Source organism: Prunus mume, linkage group LG5, assembly GCF_029339155.1.
Source record: "Prunus mume cultivar Tortuosa linkage group LG5, ASM2933915v1, whole genome shotgun sequence".
Lineage (NCBI taxonomy): Eukaryota > Viridiplantae > Streptophyta > Magnoliopsida > Rosales > Rosaceae > Prunus > Prunus mume.
The window spans coordinates 13,491,545-13,516,285 of record NC_142702.1 but is presented as its reverse complement, the minus strand read 5'-3'; the positions used below and the strand labels follow the sequence as shown (position 1 = coordinate 13,516,285).

Below are 24,741 nucleotides of genomic sequence, written 5' to 3'. Positions count from 1 at the left end.
ATAGTCCCCTCAACTACAAGCGGGAAAAGAAACCTTGACCTAAAGGTGTTAAACAGACCAGGCCAATCTGAGTACAATACTAACAAAGCCCGTTTAAGTAAGGCCTAGCACGCTACGGTCAGTATCTTTCTTTGGATGGGCCAAGACAAGGTAATTAGGCCCAACGAGTGGGCTGGCCCATAGCCTGTTTCGGGATGTGCTGAAACCCAACATGCGCGGCTTGTTGAAAGCTTATTTATTAAATTATATTTATTTCAGAAAAAAATACAACATAATATTATTACATTTATATCTTAAATAGAAGTCTATTTCTTTATATATATATATATTAAAATGTAATGTTTTCTTTATATATATTTCAAGTTTCAATTTTAAAAATCCAAATAATAATCTAGTCATTTTCTATTTAAATATACTTTAAATAAATTTATTGGCCTCCTTTTGCAATATACACAATTATTTTATAATAAAAAAAGGATTTAAAGGAAGTTGTAAAAAAAATTACAAAACAAATGCAAAACATAAGTCAAATTTGGTGTGGGCCTATCTTTGCCCTGACACAAGCACAACTTGAGTCCATACTGTGGGCTCAGACCGGGATTGACAATTTTCATAAATAGACGATCTGCCGTTTATTAAATAAGCCAACTCTAAACGGGTATAAGAGCATCCATAATCATGCTCTATATTTTTTTAGTTAAAATTTAGCTATAAACACTAGAAAGTTATTTTATGAGCTCTCTATAAAATTTCAACTTCAACCATACCCCCTTAGTTTCAAGAGTCATAAATGTTTTAAATATTTTTTAATTCAATTTTCGAATAAAGTATAAACACAAAAGCAACAATAAAAAATAGTTGACATTAAACAAATGCTTAAAATAATATTAAATATAGATGTATTTAATTCTAAGGAGTCACTAGGAGTCTTTTTTCTCTCATCAGATTTAGGAGTTTCTAAAAGTGTCCCTATTTTAGGAGGAGTGCAGTTTTTTTAATTCCCCCCTAAATTTTAGCTAAGAAGGTGATTTAGAGAGCTCATTGTGGATTTTCTAAGTCTAGGACCATCCATTTTTTTAAAACTATACTTAATAATTTTGAAGCCATTGGACTAAAAAGTAGTGACAGTTTCAATCATCTTCTTGTTCCTAAAATGATAAAGCTTAATTTGATCCTCTACCTTGAAATGCTACTGACGTCAGATTTAATAAAATATTTTACATATTATAATATTCATGTTTTGAGAACTGTTATTTTTGGAAAGACAAAGGAGCAAAAGTTTACAGTAATTTAATTACAAAGTCAGAAACTCCGTTATGCATCTTCGCTTATTTTTGGAAAAGAGGGGTGGTAGGCCATGGAGAACTTACAAGAAAAACTTGTAAAACATACTCAGAAATATGTTGCAATGTTGACATCAATCTTCAAGCTCAATGATCTTCACCACAGAAGTATCGCCGATTTTCTGGCAAATCACAAGACGGTCATGTGACTTTATGACACCAGAGGATTTACCATAATCCAAAGCGACCTTCAAAATCGATTCATTTGTTGCACCAGTAGATTCAGCCTGCAGGAGCAAAAAGATAGAAATGCAAAAGAAAATGTCTCAGTCTGATCCAATGGGAAATGAAGCATGCAAAGTATATGCATTATTGAGATGAATGTAACCTACTCATGTCCCTAAACAGATTTTTACCTACCATAAGGGTATTTTGTTTAAATCATTTTGACATCAAGTAATCTAGATTGTGCTAATATTACGATATAAGTCTTCCGTGCTGCAAGCAATCTTCCGTTCTTCCCTAACCAAGAAGAAGCTTTTAATAACTGCTCACCTAGATTTTCGAAATACATATCGGATGTGAGTGTGGAAAAAATTCTTTCTGACTATATTATTCACTAGGGCTGCATAAGATGATTATAAGAAGTTCAAGGCCAACAAGAAACCCAACTCAATCAATTTTAACAGAAGGAAAGATCTGGAAGCCACGTGATATGAATTCATCATTTGTTTCTCCTATGTAATCAACAGGATATATCTTGCTTTCAAAATTTCCTTTGTAAATAATAAAAATCAAATCAAAACACAAGATTTGATTCTCACTGCTTGAGTGAAAGCATCTCCACATTGTTTCAACAAAGAGACTCCTAGGCTAGGGAAAAGAAAACTACTTCCGAAAGAGATTGTCTAGCAATAACCGCAAATTGATGCCTCGAACAATTAATTTCTCAATTCATACTAAAATATTTACCTTCTTTCCTTTTTCCAGTATAATAACCATTTAAATCATACTCACTCGAGGTGTCAAATTAATACCAAACTTGTGAGATGGAAAGATATTTTGGTAAAGCTAAAATGTTTTATCCTTCGAGTTTTAAAATGACGCAAATATCAAAACCAGAAGAAAATCAATATCCCTGTTGTGGAGAGAACACAACACAATGAAGGCGACCATCTTACCTCATTGCAAATTACACACAAAATGTCAGAAGGTGGAAGGAATATAGAAAGGTCCATTTGCAAAACTTCTATTATTATTTTTTCTATGTACAAAATATTTGGAAAAAAAAAAGGGCTTGCAAGATGAAATATGCTCTCAGAAAGAGACTTTTTTTTTGCCTCTCCAAGTATATGGGACTGAAATAATTTAAAAAATGATACAGAATAATTCTTACTGGATGTCGAGGATCTGCTAGCATGGGAAAAAGGCCTCTAACAATGAGTGATTGCCTTGCCTGCCAGACATTCATCATAAGAAAAAGATACACATGACGAGCATCAAATTCAGTTGGAGAATGTAATGCATAAAGAAACAGAAGCGTAAGTCCAATAACTAGATTGTCTTCTAATCATTGTTCTGTTCTCAAATTTAAACTGAGAGGTCTATAAGAGATATATGTTCATCCAAAACCAATGGGCAATGGGCGTAGAGGGTCAAGATATTTAGATATTGTCAGCAAGGCTTAGAATTCCCGATGTGCAATTTCTATTTTCAATTGGCAATGTTTGGCAGAATTGAGCCATACATGTGGATCAGTTATACCGGGTGACGTGGAGCACGTGTGACCATTGGCCTTGACATGTAGATGAATTATTTGCTCTGATACCATGCTAAAGTTAGAGCATCCAACCCAAAAAGAATCCGCTCAGATACCATGCTAAAGTTATATTGGGTGGAGAGGCTCAAGATATTATCTATTGACATGCAACGCTTACAATTGCCAATGTGGGATTTATATTCCAACACCATATTTTACCACTCTCCCAAATCAACCCTCAATCCACATGTTCAACAACATGATTTGAAAGAATTAGTTACAGATTCTGTTGACAGAAAATTATGAGTGGGACAAAGGGAGTACGAAAAACAAATCAACATAGGAACTGAGATAAGTTGAAAGAACCTTAAGACAAACAATCAGAGTTTAAAAAAAATATATTTAATGTACAAAACATTTTATCTTAAGAACAGTACTCCATTTTTTCTTCTTCTTAAAATGATACTTAGTAGACCTTCTAGAATCAAAGGAAATGGACGGACAGAACTGCTCTGGGATTATGTTTCAACAGGATAAAACCATTAGTAGCTACACTCTAGCATCTAGCAGAAACCTGGAAATGTAACCTCGACAGTGCATAAACCAAATCAGGTCAGTAACAAACCTCAAAAGCACCAGAAAATTTCCATCGGAGTTGATTTGTCTTGACCCGAGGAATTACAACAGAAAGCACAGGCATTGTTGGTCTGTACTTTGCGATCAACCTACAACAATGCCCAAGTATCAAAACCAATAAACGCAAGAGTGAGCATGACAATTACAACAGATTTGTATATAACATCATAAAGGAAAACTGTTTCTTAATTAAATATGAACCATCTAACTGAAGTTCAATAGGGAAATTAAAAATTTACATGAAATCAAATCCCATAAGCTATAGCTACCCACTCCTTAAGCATTTGAATCTAATATACAAATGAAGATAGAAGAAGAGATAAGAGAAAATCACCTTGCAGCTCGTCCGGATGAAGTGAAGCAAATAATTACAGAGGCCTTCACCTTGATGGCTGCCCGTACCTAGAACAAGCGACTTTTTTATATATAATATTTCACTATGCCATAAAACTTATCCTTCATACCATGCTTCAGTTAGCAAACATCTCTTCAGGGTTCAGGCCAATGGTACAATAAAAAAAGAAAAGAATTTGAAAAACACTGAAAGCAAAAAACTACCGCAGAGGAAGCAATAGATTCCAAGTGGGTCATTGGTTCTCCAACATATTTGACAGCCCTCTTAAAGTACAGATCTTGATTGAAAACTTTCTCAGCCTGCATACAGCATTTTTATAAAAATCATTAAAATTCAGCTCACGATAACTGATATAAAAGAACTAATGTAATAAATGTGAACTGAGAACTTTGCCTTGCCATTGTACTTTAATATCTAACAATCTTTTGATAACCCATCCTACGACACATGCATCCTAACAAGAATAAAGAATGGTCCCACCCTCCAAAAGAGAAACTGTCTGATCATAAGACAAAATTTCTGCACATCAAATGACTACCAGCTAGACCAACATATCACTGTATAAAGAAAGAAATAAGTATGCTTTAAAAATAAAAGCTGGCGTAACAAAACACATAAAGAAATTCTATAGCCAACTTCAAACTGTTGTAGCTTGAATGAGAGGGAGTGAACAGAATAACCATAACACATTTTTCAACTTACCAAAACTATATACAATTAATACAACAATTCAACAAAAAGCGAAATCCTAACCCTTAGTGCGGGTAGAAACTATGCTAGAGATCATCAAATTTTAGATCAGAAAAGATAAGACGGCAGAACATCATAAGCAGTGCTTAGTGTGCAAACAGAAGTCAGTTCTTCACAAAACTGAAAAAGAGGAGACTGACAACAATTTAAAAGAATAACAGGAGTTTGATCTAGTGTACATCAACACATGGAAAATTAATCCACAGTGAGGCGAAAAGTAATAGGATGGCAAAATCATGCTACTCCAACAGTAAGTTTGAAACTGCACGTCCATAAAGACCTCTACTGATGCAGGACAATAACAAAGAAATGAAGAAAGAAAGACATTAGCTCAATCCGGCATTTGGCATCACACTGATGTTTTCCTGAATCACCCCGAGTCAACCCATGCTTCAAACACAAGCAGGAAATCACAACTTCTTTCACCATTAACTAAATCTCAAAGCTCACAAAGTAGCCCTTTTATAGAGCCATTGGCACATGACTCCTTGAAAGACTCAAATTAATACACTTAAATGCTACAAGACATGTTCATGACATCTAATGCATTCATCATGTGACATACAATACATAGGGAGACTCAAAGACAATGACTATAACACTCCTAAACAGTGAAATATATGTTCAAATTGCATTTATTGCTTCATTTGTACTTGTACAGGCGCTTATCCAGTATAATTTGAACTTTGCTCTTGCATCATCCAGTAAAGGGAAAACGTTATCCAGAAAATTCGGGGATGCTATAGCCGGAAGGTTTCTCACTTGCTCATTTATTTTTGTTTTTCCGCCGCGGGGGGGAAGGGAGTTGTGGGGGGAGAGAGAGAGAGTCAATACGAAATTTCTTTACAACAATATGAAAATGGAGTTACCTCAGCGCAGATCTTTCCAACAATGGAGATAGTCTCAACAGGGTACAAACCCCGTAGGGTCTCCGCACCTAGAAGAATTGCATCACTTCCTGCACAAATAGAATTGAAAAGTAGATAAATAAGATCCCAATTGGCATGTGTCATACTTGGGACAGTGGGACCGTCAAAGCTCAATCAACAGGAATATTATAATAATGACGGTTACTAACACCAGCAGTGCAACAATCTATGTGAATCTGTGATGACATGAAAAAGTAATACACGCCATCCAGATCAGCAATAAGACGCTGACATCCACTAAAAGTTTATATTAAAAAAAATATATATATTTAATGTCAAAAGACAAAAATTTACCATCCAGTATGGCATTGGCAACATCAGTTGCTTCAGCACGAGTAGGTCTTAGGTTGTCTGTCATACTATCCACAACCCGAGTCACCACTGCTGGCTTTCCAGCCATATTGCACTTGTAAACAGCAGCCTTTTGAAATAAAAATACCTGGAAAATCCAAGGAGTGTGTACCAACATATTCAAGTTTCACTGTACAAAACAACTTCCAACTAAAAGTAAATGTAGATGCACATCCACCCAAGCATGCACACAAACACACACACCCCTAAAAGAACATGTGGTAACCAATCCTCATTACTGTATGTACCCCAATTTTCGGGTTGACATCACAGGAAATCTACATTTGATAAGTACTATTTCTTATAGTTGACATCATGGAATATAACTCATTCAAGTATACCATCATCTATTCAAACATCAACAAACCATGGATTTGACAGTGACACACATACAAGTATGATGGCGCCACATACAAGTGCAACTTGGTTCTCAAGTCATACAACTATCATGTGACTGTTTGAATTTTGACAATGATTTTCTCATATACTTGTAAAGCTATGTGCAGTTTATGCAAAGACATATAGAAAGTATGCCCACCAAAGCGTTTATATAATAATAATAAAATACTATAAGATTACTTATTTCTGAGATTTGAAAGCTTACCTTCTCTGGTGGGAGATCTATCCCCAAATTTCCACGAGAGAGGATAATACCATCAGCTTCTTGTAGGATTTCATCAAAATGATTTAATCCCTACAAAAATAGAGGAGAAAAATAAACTAATTTATCCAAGCAAAAGTATGAAATTGAAAAATCTGGTCACTACAAATGATCCTTTTCTGGCAACCATTCCTTACTACCATTACTGCCTAGATACTGAGGACTTTCAACAAATGTCAAACCCATGTGTCTAAGTGGTAACTGTGATATGAAGGAGATGGTGGCAAAATTTGTAACTTTCATTTATACTTTTCTTAAAAAACAACTCACCTCTACATTTTCAATTTTTGCAAAAATTTGAGTTTGGTTCAGGTCACCTAACTTTGAAAGAAATTCGCGGGCCTGCATAAAAGCAAGAACAACCAATGTTAAAATAAAATAATAATATGAGAATACTTAGTTTCTCCTTAAATTATGAAAAGTATAAACAGAATTATATTACCCAGTAAATTAAGCCCTAACTACAAGCTACCACGTCATAAACTAAGGATGAATAGGGAGAAAAAGAAGTCTTTTAAAATTTTATTTAACATCAGAAAATCATAACAGGAAGAACAGTCCTTACGTGGCGAACATCTTCAGCATGACGGGTATATGACAATGAGAGGAAGTCAATGTTGTTACGAACGCCCCAAGTGCTTATGACCTGATAAATTATTAAAATGTTCAAAAAGGAAATGCATTAAATAAATAAACAAACTTTGTAAGAACAAGATCTCCTTGGAAATTACAATAATTTCATACATAAAGTTTGCTCGAAATTGATTTTAAACAACTAAAATTTACCACATCAATCTAGGAAATGTAAATTACCATCTATAGAGAACAAACTTTGATAAACTTTCAACTTCAAAAACCATTTCTATCACCAGCCAAATAAACTAGGATTTACTGTCACTATTAAAAAAAAAATTAGGAACACAAGCCAATGAGTGACGACACTCGAAGATTGAATCCACAAGTTTTTGTTTTGTTTATAAGAAACACAAGCTTTGTTACTGTAAAGTGAAATTGGACAAGAAATCCATCACCTGCAAGGTACACCCGTAAAGCAAAACAAACATTACACTCATGCCAAAACTGTCTCCAATCAAAATGAATTATACCAAATGTTGTATGTCCAAAATACTTTAACAAAAATCCACAAAAAGAGTTGGAAATCTAATCTTATTCCAAAGAAGATGCACTCCATCTTCCTTGTCAAAAGAGGAAAAAACACCAATTGTTTGTTTCCAACCAAAGCATCAACCAAAGCAACAAAATCCCACTCCACCAAAGAGTGACCACCTTTTGTTAGCCTCTGCAATAACCTTTCAACCAAGAAGGAACGACAACTCCAAGAAAAACCCACACCACCCCAAACGCAACTAATAACCGGGTCCAAATTTGCCTTGTGAAGGTGCAATGCGAAAACACATGACACAAGTTAATGAATCCATGGATGGCCATTAAAAACTGTAGGCACTCCATTGGAAGTACTCAAAAAACAATCAGACAGTTTGGTTTTGGGCATTGTAGACGAACATATAACTACGTTAGCATCTAATACTGTGAAGAAAAAAGTATTCCATTCCAACAGATAAACTGACCTCCTTATCTTTATCTGTAAGTGTAGGCAGATCAATACGAATCTGAGAGACATGCAAAGTATACAATGGCCCTGACAAGGTAGCAGAATTCTTTATGAGACAAACCACCTCTTCACCATTCACCTCGGTGACCTGCATTGTGAAAGAAAAACTTTACAACAATATGCAAATTACCACTTTATTTTCCTGAGAATATTCCATAAAGAGAACCAAAAAACAAAAGGAAAAAGAATGAGGGAACTTCTCAAAAGACATCTGCAAACAGAACACATGGAGACACTGAACGGAGGGACTGAAAACAATAGTCTCATAAGAGAAGGCTTGCAGGACCATACTGTAGGCTTGAGTTCCTAGAGGTTCTAATTATAAAATTTTTGGAAGCCAGTGACTTATCGAATTAATAACTTCTGATAGTCCCCTTTTAATATCATAGTTGTAAGAACTAGTGGCGCTTGAGACACTGCAGGTTCCACTGCCAAATATTTTATCAAGTTATAGTTCTCTTTTTTCGGCCAGCAAAGCTTCTCCTACTTCCAAATATATGTCTAAATTGGAATTTTAATTTTCAGTTGAATGTCAGCATTCCACATCTCTTGCTTGCATAAACAAGATTGCTTTGAAATAGGCACATAAGAAATGAGTAAAGTGGCTGTTGCGTTGTTTTAATTTCAAACTAAGTGACAAAAGACTGGGCAAGGAGTTGAATTGACATGCCTAGATGTTTATTATATAATTATATTAAATCAGCAGAGACAAACCAACTTCATAATGGAACTCACTTCCTTACCTCCAGCCACACGGAAGTAGTTTCACTTCCTGTAAAGAGGTATTGACCAATAAAAATAGTATCTCCCTTCGTCACTACCTGCAAAGACCAAATTTGAATAATCATTGCAAGAATGCCAGCATAAGGTGAGAACGTGAGACATGCTGTAATATAGATAAAAATAACTCAATATGCTCCGACATGCTCCCATGAAAGTTAGGAGTAAAAGCAAGAGCACAAAGTCAAAATCAAACTCTATGAAGAAGGCAGATTCCTGAACCTACAAGAAGAATTGGTTCCTCCAAACTCTTGTGAAATTATTGTCCTGTGTGTATAGTAATTCTATACCAGAAGTGAAAAGTCTAAAATAGAGGAAAAATTCAAGACTGAAAGAAGCAAAAGAATCACCACAAAAACTGAGTGTAAAATGCTTACTCCTCTCTCTCCCAACAAAGTCAATGGAGACAAAAAGTTGAAAATGTTTGGTCATTTAATTGTGGTCAAATAAATAGATGAACACAGGATTTCTGATAAAATAAAAATGATCATGATAATAATCAAATGACTAAAGGATTTCCTATTTGATTATTCTTCCAATGGTGATCCATGAATGTGATGCATGTGTAGGAAAAATGGGTTGGGTTAGGTTGGTTGAATGTATAACATGGTTGCAGTGCTAGGAGAATTAACCTGTGAGAGAAAATGCTGTTTTTTTTAACGTGTTTTTAACAAAGGATGAAAATGTCGGCCGTGCAGATAGTATCAGCCCTCCAATTTACCCGGATATTTCAGGGGATATATCAATATCCATTTTAGTATCAGTGAAAATTGACAAAAAAGCCAGATATTGGCTTTAAAATGTGAAATTTTGAAATAGAACTTGCGTAGATTTTAGTTCCATTATCAATGCATGCATTAAACTAATAAATTTCAAAATATACTAAGTATACGATTTCATACAATGAAATTTATGCGTATATGATGTGGGTTCATGAAAACATGAAAATAAAAATTTGATTAGAATGGATAATTTATGCATAATTGCCTTCAACCTTGGAGTACAAATAAAAATGCGGTCCATCTAGATAAACGAAGAGCTCCAATGAGGCTCAAACAATGAGGAGCAACCATCTACATCCACACAATAGTCATACCAAGTCATATAATCTAAGCAGTTCGAAAGCCATGTTTGAACTTGGTGCACATATGTCTCTAAGCTCCTTACTGTCCTCACATACATGGGATACTTAGGATTAGCCCAACTAGTCAGTCACTAATCTGGTTCCTCATAAGGAGCTCCATAAGTTGTTTTAGGTGAACAAGGCTTGATTGGATATTTAGTTTGATTCAGTGGATGGGTTAGTAGATGCGAATTCAATTAAGGTTTAATTTGATTCATATTTGACTTGATTAGATATTTATGTCTGTTTTGAATTTGCATCTTCTTCCTCCAATTACCTTCAAAAATCAAGAAACTTTTCTGAGTTTTTGGGCAGATATAGGGAAATATAGGGGGAATCCGGGAATATCTGTGTTGACACTCTCAAAATCAGATAGATATATCAACCAATATTTCCATCCTTGTTTTTACCATTAAAGTTGTATAAAGATTTGTTTCAAAGTTCAATTTACAAAGAAGGTTCTCTTAATAATAGTGTACTAAATGGGTGTATAGAAATATACATACATATATATATATATATATTTTCTATATATATACATATCCCTATTTCTCCACCAAATAGTAAAACTCCATCGGACAAATAACCAACGCTTGATAAACCTCAGCCCTCATTGATGCAAGGATAAGCCAGCCTCTTTCCGGGTTAGCAGAGTTTGGTAAATGCAAAAACAGTTACTTCATAATCACTCAAGGAAGTAGATTGGTGCAGCAAATATCATAGCTATAGATATGATCAAACCAAAGATCCCAATATAACAAGATAATATCAAGGAAACCCAACATATGTCTTTCATAGAGATAAGCCAGACAGTATATTTCAATCATACATACCTTTGAGAGCCCACTAAAATTTATGGGTAATAGATTTGAAGTGGCCTCTTTGTCTTGATCAGGTGTTAGGACAACCAGGGTCTCTTCCTGAAGAGATACAGGGCGCTCAGATTTATTCACTACCTGCAACTCAGGACCAACTGTATCTAGCATAACCTGAGAAAAAAGGGTAAAAAACTGACTAGTAGGCGTACACGTCCAAAGGTTGACAAGGCATGTAACTCAGAATGTATACAAACCCAAGTCAGAAAAATACTTATTATGTACTAAATGAAGACAGCATGCAGTTAAGATGCTTTAGTGAAAGGCACATAACAAAGTAAATAATGCACAAAATGCACAGTTATTAAACCCATGAATAAAAGGGTCATTATAAAGTCAAATAATATAGAGACCAAATGCAGAACACATAAGAATAACCGGCTTACTGCACAGAGTTTCTTGGTACTCTTGATTGCGATCTTCAGATTTTCCAACGTCTTTTGATGAAACTCAGCATCGCCCCATGAAAAATCAAATCGTGCCACTATTTTTTTTCGGGGGGTGGGGAGTGGAAGAAATTATATACCGAAGTTAGTAAAACCAACAGCATGTCATATCCAAATTTAATCTTGCCAAAAACGAGCATGCTCGCATTTATTACCTTCACAAAGAAAATGTAAACTAGATGGAGAGGACAGAAGAAACTATATGCTTAAGTTAGTAAAATCAATAGCATATTAAATTCAAATTCAAACTTTCTGAAAATGAAAATAGGCTTTGCTAAAAACAAAGAAGCACACATTTATTGCTTTCACAACTAAGAAAATGTAAAAGGGGCCTAAAAACACTGCCAGAAAAGAGGTACATAGCCGGTACTATGTTCATTATCCTTTTATTACTTAACTATAATAGATGAAGGGTGACAGCAATAATGAGAATCTGCAACTCGTAATTATACAAAGAATAATGAAAATCAAACATAAAAGGTGGGTAATACCAGACATTCCTGCCTTCAAACACGCAGATATTGTCTCAACGGATTGTGAATTTATACCAAGTGTTCCAACAATCCTTGACATTGCAGGAAAGAATGTCTGCAAAATTTTGTATTTAATATCAAAGCTAAATCAGGCATTCAAATTCTTCGACATCAATATGACCGCAAATTCAACAAATGACAAATATCCACCAGCCAACACAGTAATTCCTATTCTCGCATTTTCTCAGCTACCAAGCGCATCATAAGAAAAAGCAAACAAGGGCATACAGCAGCACATCTATTGAAACTCCACTAACACATAGTTGATTCATACTAGTAACTCACAAAAACCCTTGCTCCAATTTCTGCTGCTTTAATTTAGTTTACAAAACAAAAGAACGCCAAATAAGTAGCGCTAAGTTCAGTTCAGCGAAAACTGAGGCATTGTTTTCCGTTAATCCCTTCATTTTTCTCAGGAACCAAACAACACTACAACTTTGTTACTTGTTGAAGAAACAAAAGCAAATAATTAGACAAACTAACAATAACAACTTCAAAAATGAGAGATTAGAGTGACTTACAGACTTAGAAGACTCGAGAATTGAGGCCATTCTGATAGGCTCCTCCAGAAGCAAGTGATTCGAATGCATTTTCTCCGACGAAGAACAAGAAGAAGAAGAAGAAGAAGAAGAAGAAGAAGAAGAAGAAGAGCAACTGCAAGGCCACTGTTGTGAATGTGATCAGAGAAAGACTGAGATGAGCTGCTTTTGTACGCTTTTGAAATTTTTTAATAATTTTTTTGGGTCTGCGTTGATTGAGTTTAGTAGTGATTAGTTTCTGAACAGTAATTAATTAAATTAAACTAAGTTAATTACGGTGTTTTAATTAAATTAAACTAAGTTAATTGATGAAAAAATAAAATAATGATTTTTGTTTGGTGGGTGGGTGATGTTAGGAAGCCACGCGGCGGTTGGACCCGAGGACAGGGCATAAGGAAAGGACCAGAAGGATATAGTCCGTGTGCTCTGTTTGTGAGACTTATTCCAGACCACAAAATTGCAAATTAAAGGAAAAAACAAGTCATTGTAGTTCTTTTTTTTTCTTTTTCTTTTTCTTAGAAGGTCAAAATGCTTCTTCTATTTTATTTCTTTGCCATTTATAGTTGGATATTTGTGTCCCACTTCTTTACTCGAGCCAATTTAGTTAAAATTAAAAACATTTCACAAACATGTTTTCAAATTAATAAAAAAAAATTAATAACTATTGGTAAGGAGTTTGTTGCTCAAGTGCTTAAGAGTTGTTATCCCTACACTTGAGGTCCTGTATTCGAATCTCCTCCCTCAATATCTCTTCTATCCGTGTGTTGTGAGCCAAAAGGCCTTTGATGCCCAAGTAAGATTTAAAGTATGAATGTTCAAAAGTAAGGTTCTTAGTTATAAGAGTAGTTACATTCTTTGTTTGACGGAGGTTGACTTGTATACATCCACTAAGTGGTTAGTTTCATTGTGTTGTAAGCTACGTGACATTTGCCTATTGGGTTAGTCGAGACTCGTTATTCCATCCATTATGTCAATTAGCTATTTGACTTGGAACAGTTAATGGGGTTTAATGCGAATAATGCTTGGTCATTCATCATGTAACATTCATTCTCAAGACAACCCCCCTCTCCCGGATTCCCTTTTAAAACCTAAGAGAGAGTCTTCAGCAAGTCCAACTAGGTGTCAGGTCAAAGCAACAACGGGTGCAACTGCAACAACAACAACAAGAAGTATAGATGTTGAGTTGGGTTCATGAGTCGAATATGGTTTTTGAGTCGGTGCCTCTCTCTCTCTCTCTTGTTAATTTTAATTTGAGAATCTAGGGTTTCTAATTTTAATTTTAATTTTTTTAAATTTCACTTGACGAGCCTGATGCTAGCGGATTGGGAAATTTTTAGAACAATTGAGGAATCATCACTAAATGGAAAGGCTCAGGATCCCATCAGGTAAACACCCACATATTGAAAATAAAATATGTTTAGTACTTATCAAGTTGATTGGTGGTGATAATTAGGGTTTTCTATTATTTCACTCGGGATTTAATTTTCAGTTACATTATAGATTAAAAAAGGTTTATGTCTTGTTGGCAAGGAGATTGACGAGTAGAGTGGAAAATAAATGAATATTGAGCATGCATTATCTTTTAATCTAATGTTGTATTCCTTTAGTTAGAGCGTCATTGAATACAGTGTGAAGTACAAAGCTGCTAAAGAATTTGCCCACATCAAAGCCATCATCAAATGGGGCACATATGACTTTCAATGGTACGTACTTTAGAGTCGCCGAGTAAGCCTACATGCAAAATGCAATACCAAAAATGGCGCTCTTGAACCGGTCGTATTAATAGTCATGCTATTAGTGGATATCTCAGTACTAATTATGCTCATCCTAGTCCTCTATCACCACCACCACCACCACCACCCATCACCCACCACCTCCACCACCATGACCCCCACCTGCACTGCCACCACCACTACTAACTCCACCTCCACATGATCCACCACCACCAACTCCACCTCAAAATAGTTGGTGAAAACCAAAACGTAGAAACATGATTTTGATATCTATTTATTATAAGTTGAATGAATTTTTTTTGTATAACTAATAAGAGCTCATCTTTTGAAGTCAAAGAGAAACCAAAAAAGTTAGGTGCTATTGAAATGTTTAGTTTTAATTTTAGTTTTAAATTTGTGGTTTTACCTTTTTAGTTGAGCAAATCTTAGTTTTAATTGTGTTTTTTTTTTTAAACGCTCCATCATAACAACACTGTTGATGCTATATTTGACAACAATATTATTCTTTAATTACTATAGATTAATGCCTAATGACAACCCTTAATGAGGAGAGATTACTTGCGTTTTTTGGAGCTACATAGGGGAAGAGGAGCTTTAAGAAGTTTGGTGCCTATGAGGTAAGTACTAATAATGAAATTGCTACAAAACTTGATGTTATGTGTGGTTTGCTTCAACAAGCATCAAACGACAGAATTTCACCAAACTTAGCATATCGTCGTGCTCAAGACGATGTGGGGATAATTCTAAGTTTGAGACAGATCACTAACAAAGGGTCATAGTGTAAAACTTCCAAAAAAAAAATTTGAGGATGAAAAAAACATTTAAAATGAAACCATATCAGTGTTATTCATGTCAAAAACAACATTACAAGCTACAATTGTCCACGACGATGTTTCATATTTTGAAAACGTAGCATTATAGCATTATAGCTTCATTTTCAATACAAGAGAAAACATATCTCTCAATGTAAACCAGCAAGCTATCATTCAATCATTGATCTCCCATTTTGTTCCAAAGTGGACCCTTAATAATATTCATGACGAAAAATTCCTTTTCTACTGAAGCTGTTGCAACTGGTATACCTAAAGTCAATGTAATAAGCAAGTACACATAATTGAATGCTAGAAACATCTTTGTCTCCACTTTTTTTTTTTTTTTTTTGCAAGACCACTAATCCATTACAAGTGACAGAAATCACTACTTGAACTTACATGATGAATATAATTCTCAAGTTAATTTTGAAGTGCCAAAAGATCCACACCAAAAAAGTCTTGAGGATAAAATTGAGCAAGGTGAAGTAATTTTTTTTTATCAAAAGCCACAAATGAATCACTTGGACTCAAACATGCCAAACAAATAAACAACTCAGTCTTTACCTCAGTAAAGCGATCATCTAACTCCATAATTTGCTCATCAATGACATAAATAGATAGCTCCACACGATAATGATGACAGTTTGTCTTAATTGGAACATTATCCCTTGACCTCCCTGGAAGTACAAATGTCTCATCCATGTCAGGAACTCCAATATGATGTTTGTCACAAAACAAAGATATTTTATCAGTACATTAAACCCATTATTTATAATCCAATGTAGCTTTTCCTTGCATTAACATAGCCCAAAGCAGCGTCGTTTTGGCGAGGTCATTTAAAAAAAATTTCTCTCGACCAAAACGATGTCATTTTGCCCACAATGTTTATAAAAAACAATAGAATAAATTGCCGTGCAACTTCTTCTTCCTCCTTAAAAGGTCTTACCTTTACCAAAGTAGCATCTTTTAAGCCTATTTCCATAGTTGTTAAAGGGTCGTTTGACCCTTATGACCTCATGTGGATCTGCATTAACTATCATTTCTTTCAAAAACAGACTTGAATAACACTTGTAGCCTTGTGGATTGTTGTACCGACATGTTGTTTAATTGAATAGTTTCATACTACAAAACCAATTTTGGTATAAATGACACGAATAATGTGTTTAATGAGACAAATCCTCAATTCAACGATCATCCCAGCTTGTTTAATATACGTGAGTTGTACAATCGACTAAGTTCTAACGCTGTAAGTGGAACACTGTATGCTCACGGGACACGAAAAGTTTCATATGAAAAACATTTGCTCATGTAAATGCATAGATCAAGAAGAAGACATAATTATTACCTCTGAAATTGGCGCAGAAGCAGAAGTTGGGATGTGGTCTAAGATTCTAAGATCATGCCACTAAATCTAAATAAATAATAACAAAAATAAAAACCAAAAATTAAGAACTAAAAATCCATATATATATATATATATATATATGCTTACACATCCATAGGATGAGAGAATCCCTAAAAATCAAATTAGTGGTTGCACCTATTACATCACCAACAACACTACATTGTTCCCTTCGAGGTATTTTATATATTATTTGCTTTCAAGACCCAAGTCAATCTCAAATTGCGTCAGCTGATGACTTGCGCTTACTAGGAATTCCTCGTTGAAGACTAACAATTACAATTATTTATCCCCATCACGATGAAATTTCAAAGATTATCTGGGTGTCTCGGCCAAGGCTATAGACTTATTGAATACATTAGTGTAGCGCGAGTGCAGCCCAGAATATCTAAGGGCACTTACCCTCCACTCGTGCCTTAAGGAAAACAAGAAGGCTCGACTTCTATCGTAAATCTGGCGGTAATCTCCCTTATAATTCGTAGGACTTCTTAAGCATATTTTCATGGCTATTAAAGGGTCGTTTGACCCCTATGACCCCCCTTTGGATCTGTCATTGACTATAATTTATTTAAAAGACAGACTTGAAAAACACTTGCAGCCTTGTGGATTGTTGTACTGACATGCTGTTTTATAGTTGAATGGTTTAATACTACAAAACTGGTTTTCGTATCACGAATAATGCGAGTACGGGTACGGGGGAGATCCGAAAAGAAAATCCCCGATAGGTTTGGGCTGGGTATGGTGAATGTGTCCCTGTCCCCGAACCTGCCCCGAAATATATATTTATAATTTTAATTAATATACATCTTAAAAAACTTAAAACATTTTTTGGATGGAGGCAAGGGGTTTTGAACCCATGACCTCCTTTAAAACCCAAGAGCTTACCAATACTCCACCAAAAGTCCTTGTGTTATAAAGAAACAATTAATTAATGTAATGGTTACGATTCTAGTTCCAGCTAGCAAACATGGATTTGAAAAACAAAATTTATATGCAAACATGAATAATAATCAATAAATTCAAACAATCCATATATAATGGAAAAAATCAAACACCATAACAAATACTGATTTTCAAAAACAAAATTCGTATGCAAACATGTATAATCAACATATTCAAACAATTCAAAGATAACAAAAATAATCAAACGCCACAACAAATATTGATTTATTTATTTTTTTAAAAACAAAATTTATATGCAAACATGTATAATCAATAAATCCAAAGATAACGTAATAGTCAAACATCATAACTAACATTGATTTTAAAAAATAAAATTCATATGCAAACATGTATAATCAATAGATTCAAATAATCCAAAGAGAGCGAAAATAGTCAAACACCAAACATCATCTTTACATTAGACAACTACTAGATATACTATCACAACAACTGGAGGATTAATGTAGATTGGTAATCAAACACTAAATAATCAAACACCAAGTCATACATAGATTAGAACTCTTCATCAATTAGATGACTAATGTAGATTGGTAATCACATACCACTCTATGAGTATATGATGGAGGTAGACAAGAAACACAAATTACTCTCATAATTAAGGTATCCATATCAATATATGGAAGGAAGAAGAAGAACCATATCAATGTACAATTTTTGTGTTAAGATGAGAAAGAAAAAGAAGAAAAATAATGAGACTTTTAACAAGATTCACAAAAATTATATGTCATTAATTCAAAAAATTGGAAAAAGTATATTTAAATTTAAAAAAAAAAAAATTGGAGATGGGTTGTGTGTTTTGAACCCCTGACTTCTCAATTTCAAACTCACATGCTTACCATCAATGCACAAACAAACATTGTGTTTTAGTGAAATATTTAAATTATTTAATACTTGCATTTCAGCTACAATAAAAAACACTAACCCTATCCCTAACAAACATCATTATCTTGCACCTCTATCAGAAGCACTTTCATTTTATTTTTCTTCCATTGCTTTTTTCTTTTTTTTCTTCTTTTTTTCTTTTTCTTCTTTTTTCTTTCTTATTAGAATATTGGCAAATCAATCTGGTTGAGTGTTTAATAATACAGGCACTTTAAATTTTGTATGATTGAGCAAATTTTAGCTTTTTTTCTTTATATTATCTTGTGCTTGTTGAATTAGGGGTATGTTATTTCTTCTTATTGCTATGGGTTTGAAGTTTTTGAGTTGGGGAGAGTAATTGATAACTGTGGTATTTTGGAATTTTTTTTTTGAAGCTTTCATTTGATATCAATTTGTTCTTAATTTGTTTCTTCTAAAGTTTTTCAAGGGGATTCGTTTTTTTTTTTTTTTGGGTTCTGATTCAAGGGGCTTCGTTTGTTTCTTGGAGTTCTTGTTTGTATTTTTTTCCTTAAAATATCGAGGATTCGGGGTGGGTATAGGGGATGATCATCTGCCGGTTTGGCTACCCACAATCGCTGGTTACAAACAACGGCCCACAATTCATTGGCAGGCGATCATCGCAAAAATCGCCATAAGCGGTGTCCTAAGGGAGACGCAGGTGGCGACCAGAATTTCCTAAGGAAGTATCCAGTTCCTATCCGTTCCCTAAAAGGGTAGGTAGTCTTGTAATTGCCCATAAGAAGCGTCCTTTGGGAGACGCAGGCGACGACAAAGCGTCATTCGGGAGACGCAGCCCGTAAAAACGTCATAAGGGAAAGACAGGGTGCACCAGAATTTCTTAAAATGAGGTCTCTATGCCTCATATAGGAAGTATCCAAGTTCCTATCCGTTCCTAAGGGGGGTAGTCCTACAGATTGCCTATAAGCGGCGTTCTTGGAGACGCATGATGACAACCGAGCGTTCTTGAAACGCAGCCCGTAAAAAGCGTCCTAAGGGAGATGCAGGGTGCGCTAGGAATTTCTTAAAAGGAGGTATCAATGTCTTCTGGAAGTATCCAGGTTCCTATCTGTTTCATAAGGAAGGCAGAATAGTCACACAGTTGCCCATAAACACTTTCTTCGAGACGCAGGCGACCAAGGCATCCTATGGGATGTGCGAACATGCCCGAGCCTCTTAAAGAGGGCCCGACACTCATGAATCACCAGAGAGGAGATGTGCAATCAAGACACAGGTTGGTTACTCAAGTAGTTCATAAATAAATTCGCAAGTCGAAAAGAAAAAAACAGCATCAACGACAAACAAAAACAAAAAGAAAAGAAACGAAAAGAAAAGAAGCGATACCGGCGCCTCCAAAGACGAAGGCCCACATGGCGCAGACCACCATCGCTCCAAGGCCCCGCCTCACTACATCGGCCACTAACCCATCCAAGCTCGTGCAAGGCCCAAGACCAACATGCGCTGCCCACACCTCGTGCCAGCCCATCGCTCCTTGCCTCGGCTCTAGCCCGCTTGCCCAATAAGCGCAAGCCCACTTCACACACAAGGCCTGAAGCCTTGTTGCCTTCTTCTTGAGCCCAGCGTATGTGGACACAAACCTGCCAGGCCTTCCATGCTCTAGTCATGCCCCATGCCTCACATCTCCAAGGACTAGCTAGAAGGCATGGACCAAGCTGCCAAAAGTCAGAGACACAAAAAATTCTTCCAGGCTAATTACCTTGGATGTGCGGCAAATGCAAAGTCTCAAGCAAGCTGGAACAATTCACCGAAGTTTTGTCTCTCACTAATGAAGTTGAAGGGATGGATTTTTTATGTGAAGAATAAATTAGAGAGCTCTACATTTATAAGGATCAAAATTCCTTGACCTACAAGGAATCGCAAACTCTTTCCAACTTGGGAGTCCATAAAATTGGCAAGTCAAACACCTCCTCAACTCGGGAGCCCAGGTCCACGAAGGAAGCCCAGTTACAGCTGGACAACCCAACGGATAAGTTACATCTCCTACATGCCACCACACAAAATGCAGAAGCTGGGGGGCATTTGTGGTAACCAAATTAAATCAAAACCCTAGATCAAATAATTCATTCCATTTGGGGATTATTTGACCTAATTGGGAATTAATTAACCTGATTGGGAGTTACTCAATTTAATTGGGGATTACGTAATTAAATTGAACTTACCTAATTAGGTTGAGAATTGATTTGATTAATTACCACGATTCCCAATTAAATGAGGAGTTACCTAATTGAATTAGGATTTGATTTGACACCTACCACAATTAGGGGTTTGATTTACCCTAATAAATCAAATCCCTAATTAATCAAATCAATTCCAAAAAGGGAAGGAATAATTCTCTTCCATCTACGAAATTATTCATCTGAAACCCTAGCCTCCAAGACAACTATAAAAAGATAGCCACACATAAGGGTTGAGGTACGTCTGAAATCCCTACTGAAACTCTGCAGAAAATTCCTCTCAAACCTTAGCCACCTCCTTTCTCTCTCTCTTTTACATAAGGCTCCGGCCACCCGGTTTACACCATAAACACATCTCCGTACCCTTATTGTTTTCTATACGATTCAATTGAACTAATTTAGGCATCGGAGGGCCTTTGGCCAACACCCCCCAAGTGTGGTCCTCTTATTGGTTCTATTTTGTAGGGAGAAGGAGGCGACGAAGAAGAAATGGGAATCTTTCCAATAGAATATTCTTGTGGGGAAATTTGTACACTCACCAAGTATTGAGCTTTCGCCACACTTTTTCTCGCACATGATTAAACATCCGGGATTTGCTGCGTTGAGCTAAGGTAGGCAGCCCAAGGTAGCATTCATGACATGTAACAATTGACACTCCAAGCATTTCAGAAATTAGTTGCTTCATCACCAGATCAGTGTTGGGGCTAAAACATACTGCAAACTTATCAAAATTAATTTTTTGACCAGATGCTTTTTCATACATGCTGAGAATCTGAAGCAAATGAGCACAATCAACTAGATGGGCATTAGAAAAAAATAGATTATCATATGCAAAAAATAAATGAGAAATAGTAGGTGCTCCCTGAGCCACGAAAATGCGACTTATACGCTTGATTCTGAGTGCTTTAGAAAACAAAGCAGACAGTCCCTCTGCACAAATTAAAAACAGATATGGAGATAGAGGATCTCCCTGACGCAGCCCCCTTGATGGCACAATCATTCCCGAAGCCACTCCTCGAACTTGGACAGAGTATGTAACAGTGGATATACAATCCATGATTAACTCCACCCATCTGTCGTTAAAGCCCAAGCGCTTAAGCATAGCCTCAATAAAGGTCCATTCCACTCTGTCATAAGCTTTAGACATATCAAGCTTTAATACCATTTTCTTCAGCTTACTCCCACCACGCTGTTTAATAGCATGTATGCTTTCAAACGCAGCAATAATGTTATCCGTAATCAGCCATGTAGGGACAAACGTGCTCTGAAACTCAAAGATGATAAGAGGCATAATAAGCTTCAACCTGTTAACTATAGTTTTGAAAATCATCTTATAGATCACCGTACACAACTAATCGGCCGAAACTCAGTAACTTTTACTGGTTTGTCTACCTTAAGAATGAGCGTCAAAAGTGTGTGGTTAATTTCTTTTACACTGGCACCCCCATTCAAGACATTAAGGCAGAACCCTACCACATCATCGCCTACCACCCCCCAATACTTATGATAAAACAGTGCCGACATACCATCCACTCCTGGAGACTTAGTAGGAAACATTTGTCCCAAGGAAGTTTCAATCTCCTCCCTTAAGAAAACTTGATTGAGGCGCAAATTTTGAGATGGAGTGAGTATCGGCTTAACCACCCTCAATGACTGCCCTAGCCTCATGTAGTCCATTGGAAGCAGACAAGCCTTGAAAATACCCACAATAAAACACTGCCAATACTTTTAGTAGATGTACGCCAAATCTCCTGATAATCTACAATAGCCTTAATCAAATTCTGCCGTCCTCGCATTTTTGCATGTTCATGAACACATCATTTCTTCTATTTCCAGTAACTCATCCATGAGACTCGCGATCTTTGCCTTCACAACATTTCTTCTCTTTCCAGTAACACATCCATTTCCCTACATATATCTCTCCATTGAAACTCAACTACTGGAGAGAAACTTCTCCTTTGGATGACATCTAATTTCCGCTGCAGACTTCGGAGCTTTGTGGGTATTCGGCCTACATGGGCATTATTCCACGTCCCCAGAGACCCTTGACATGCCTTCAATTTCTCTACTACAGTTCCAGTCTCAGACTCCCAAGCATGTGTAATGACGTATTGGCAACCCTCAACAGTAGTCCACATTTCCTCGAACAAAAACCGCTTATGCTTCCTCTCCCATCTCAAATACAACAACAAAGGAAGATGGTCAGACATAATAGAATTCAGATGATGCGTTGTTACCTCAAGAAAAGTCCTAAAGAAGTCACCATTAGCCGTCATTCTATCCAGCCTGAGCTTTACATTCCCATCACCTTGCCATCTGTTAGACCATGTAAATTTATATCCCTTAAACCCAATAGTTGTCAATCCACACTCCTCCAAAGCTTCTCGAAAGGCTCTCATCTGTGACATGGGTCGGAATCGGCGACCAAAGTACTCATGAGCCTCAAGTATTTCATTGAAATCCCCTCCTACAATCCATGGCCCGTGAATAGTCCCTGAAATTCGCGGTAACAAATCCTAAGAGTGCCGACGTAACCTCATTTCAGGATTACCATAAAACCAAGTAAAACGGAAAGTCTCCATGTCCACTCCCTTTAAAATAGCTTCAATATGCCCTGGAGAAGAAGATAGAATAGTTACTTCCACATTTTGCGATAATAAAGCTAACCCCCCCGCGCCAATCCTTCTCTACCAACACTGAAACACCCCACCCCATCATACCCAACCGCCATTGCACACACTTCATCCGCACACTGCTTTTTTGGTCTCCAAAAAAGATGATACGAGGCTTTTATCTTTGAGAAGGAATCTCAGAGCTCGGAATGTTCGTGGGTTGCCCAGACCCCGAACATTCCAACATAATATTGTCATTTCTCGTGATGGGCCCGACTCTTAGAACCCATCACCGGTGTGCGCTCAGCACCAGTTGTATGATCAACACCATGTCTCCCCTTTTTGCAAGCGGCTTCTAATTGCGTTTGATCCTTGGTTGTCACAGGACTCCTCCGGGACCTGACATTGCCCATCTAAAAGCCACGTTGTATACTACCTTTGCATAATGAAGTTGGCGGCCTCAAGGTAGCATAAGTCGTAGTGGTATCTTTCCCCAAAACTATTTTACCTTTATCTGAACGCTTTTGAACAGTAGGAAGAATCTGTGAGATATCCCCATCCAATCTTAGGTGGCCTATATTCGACAGTGCAGACTCAGAGACTCCTTAGTTCAGTTGCACCCTACCTTCCATGTGGCCAACCACATCACCATCGTCCCCTTGTGAGGAGGCCATAACCTCCTTCTCCCTGTGCACTCGGCGCCTTTTAAAGACTTGCACCAGGGGGCAATCTATCCTACTATCCATCTTTGTCACTCCTTGCTCTGCAAAAGCCTCGTCGAGGGATCTAACCACCCCCGTACGCTTGGTTGGCTTTAAAACCTTATCATCTTTTTAAGTATCATCGTCGAATAAACCTAGCCGCTTGCCTTTTAAATTATTCTCTGCCCGAATACTATACACATCCTTCATTATCGTTTTCCACCTTCCATATTATTCATCTTCAGTAGCCCTTGAGGCCTTGACACTGCATTCAGAACCCACATGGTCGATGCCCACAATATAAGCGAAATAAGGAGCCGCTCATATTCTATTTCATATGTTTAGCGGTTCATCACCGACAAACGCAGTGTGACACACCTTTTTAGCGGCTCATTGATTTTCAATCCCACCCTAATATGCAGAAAGCTCCCCAAACAGTCTCCATTTAAGCCACGATCAACCATGTAGAACGTACCCAAAAAATTTCCTAGTTTTTCTCCCATGGCTGGGGTCAAAAATATCGGCGGAATACGCCGCACTCGCACCCAAAAACTTTGCAAATCCACTTAAACGGACATAGGGTCCACTGCACCATCAGTGCTCGTCAATAGCAACAACGCTCTATCAAAAGTCCAAGGGGAGCCCCTCATCACATTCTTCCTATTGAAATCTGATTTGAAAGAGAACAGGAACTTCTTGGGGTCGTCCAGAGACACCGCAGTGAACTCCTTTCTTGTATGCCATGTCCTCTTCAATGTGCCAAATAAAGCCTCCTTATGAAACGCCTTTGA

General features: G+C 36.6%; 1 protein-coding gene across 1 annotated transcript; it reads right to left on the bottom strand.

Moving 5' to 3' along the window:
- Window positions 1-1,203: 1,203 nt before the first annotated feature.
- LOC103331201 (pyruvate kinase 1, cytosolic-like) lies at window positions 1,204-12,853 on the bottom strand. Its single transcript, XM_008233811.3, has 16 exons — window positions 12,636-12,853; window positions 12,073-12,169; window positions 11,522-11,619; window positions 11,094-11,249; window positions 9,101-9,178; window positions 8,314-8,445; window positions 7,290-7,370; window positions 6,995-7,066; window positions 6,668-6,757; window positions 6,007-6,151; window positions 5,653-5,741; window positions 4,237-4,332; window positions 4,013-4,080; window positions 3,668-3,767; window positions 2,680-2,739; window positions 1,204-1,570 (listed from the first exon to the last, which is right to left on the bottom strand). Exons 1-16 carry the CDS (start codon window positions 12,702-12,704, stop codon window positions 1,418-1,420), a joined length of 1,584 nt encoding a protein of 527 aa, XP_008232033.1. The 5' UTR covers window positions 12,705-12,853; the 3' UTR covers window positions 1,204-1,417.
- Window positions 12,854-24,741: the final 11,888 nt, after the last annotated feature.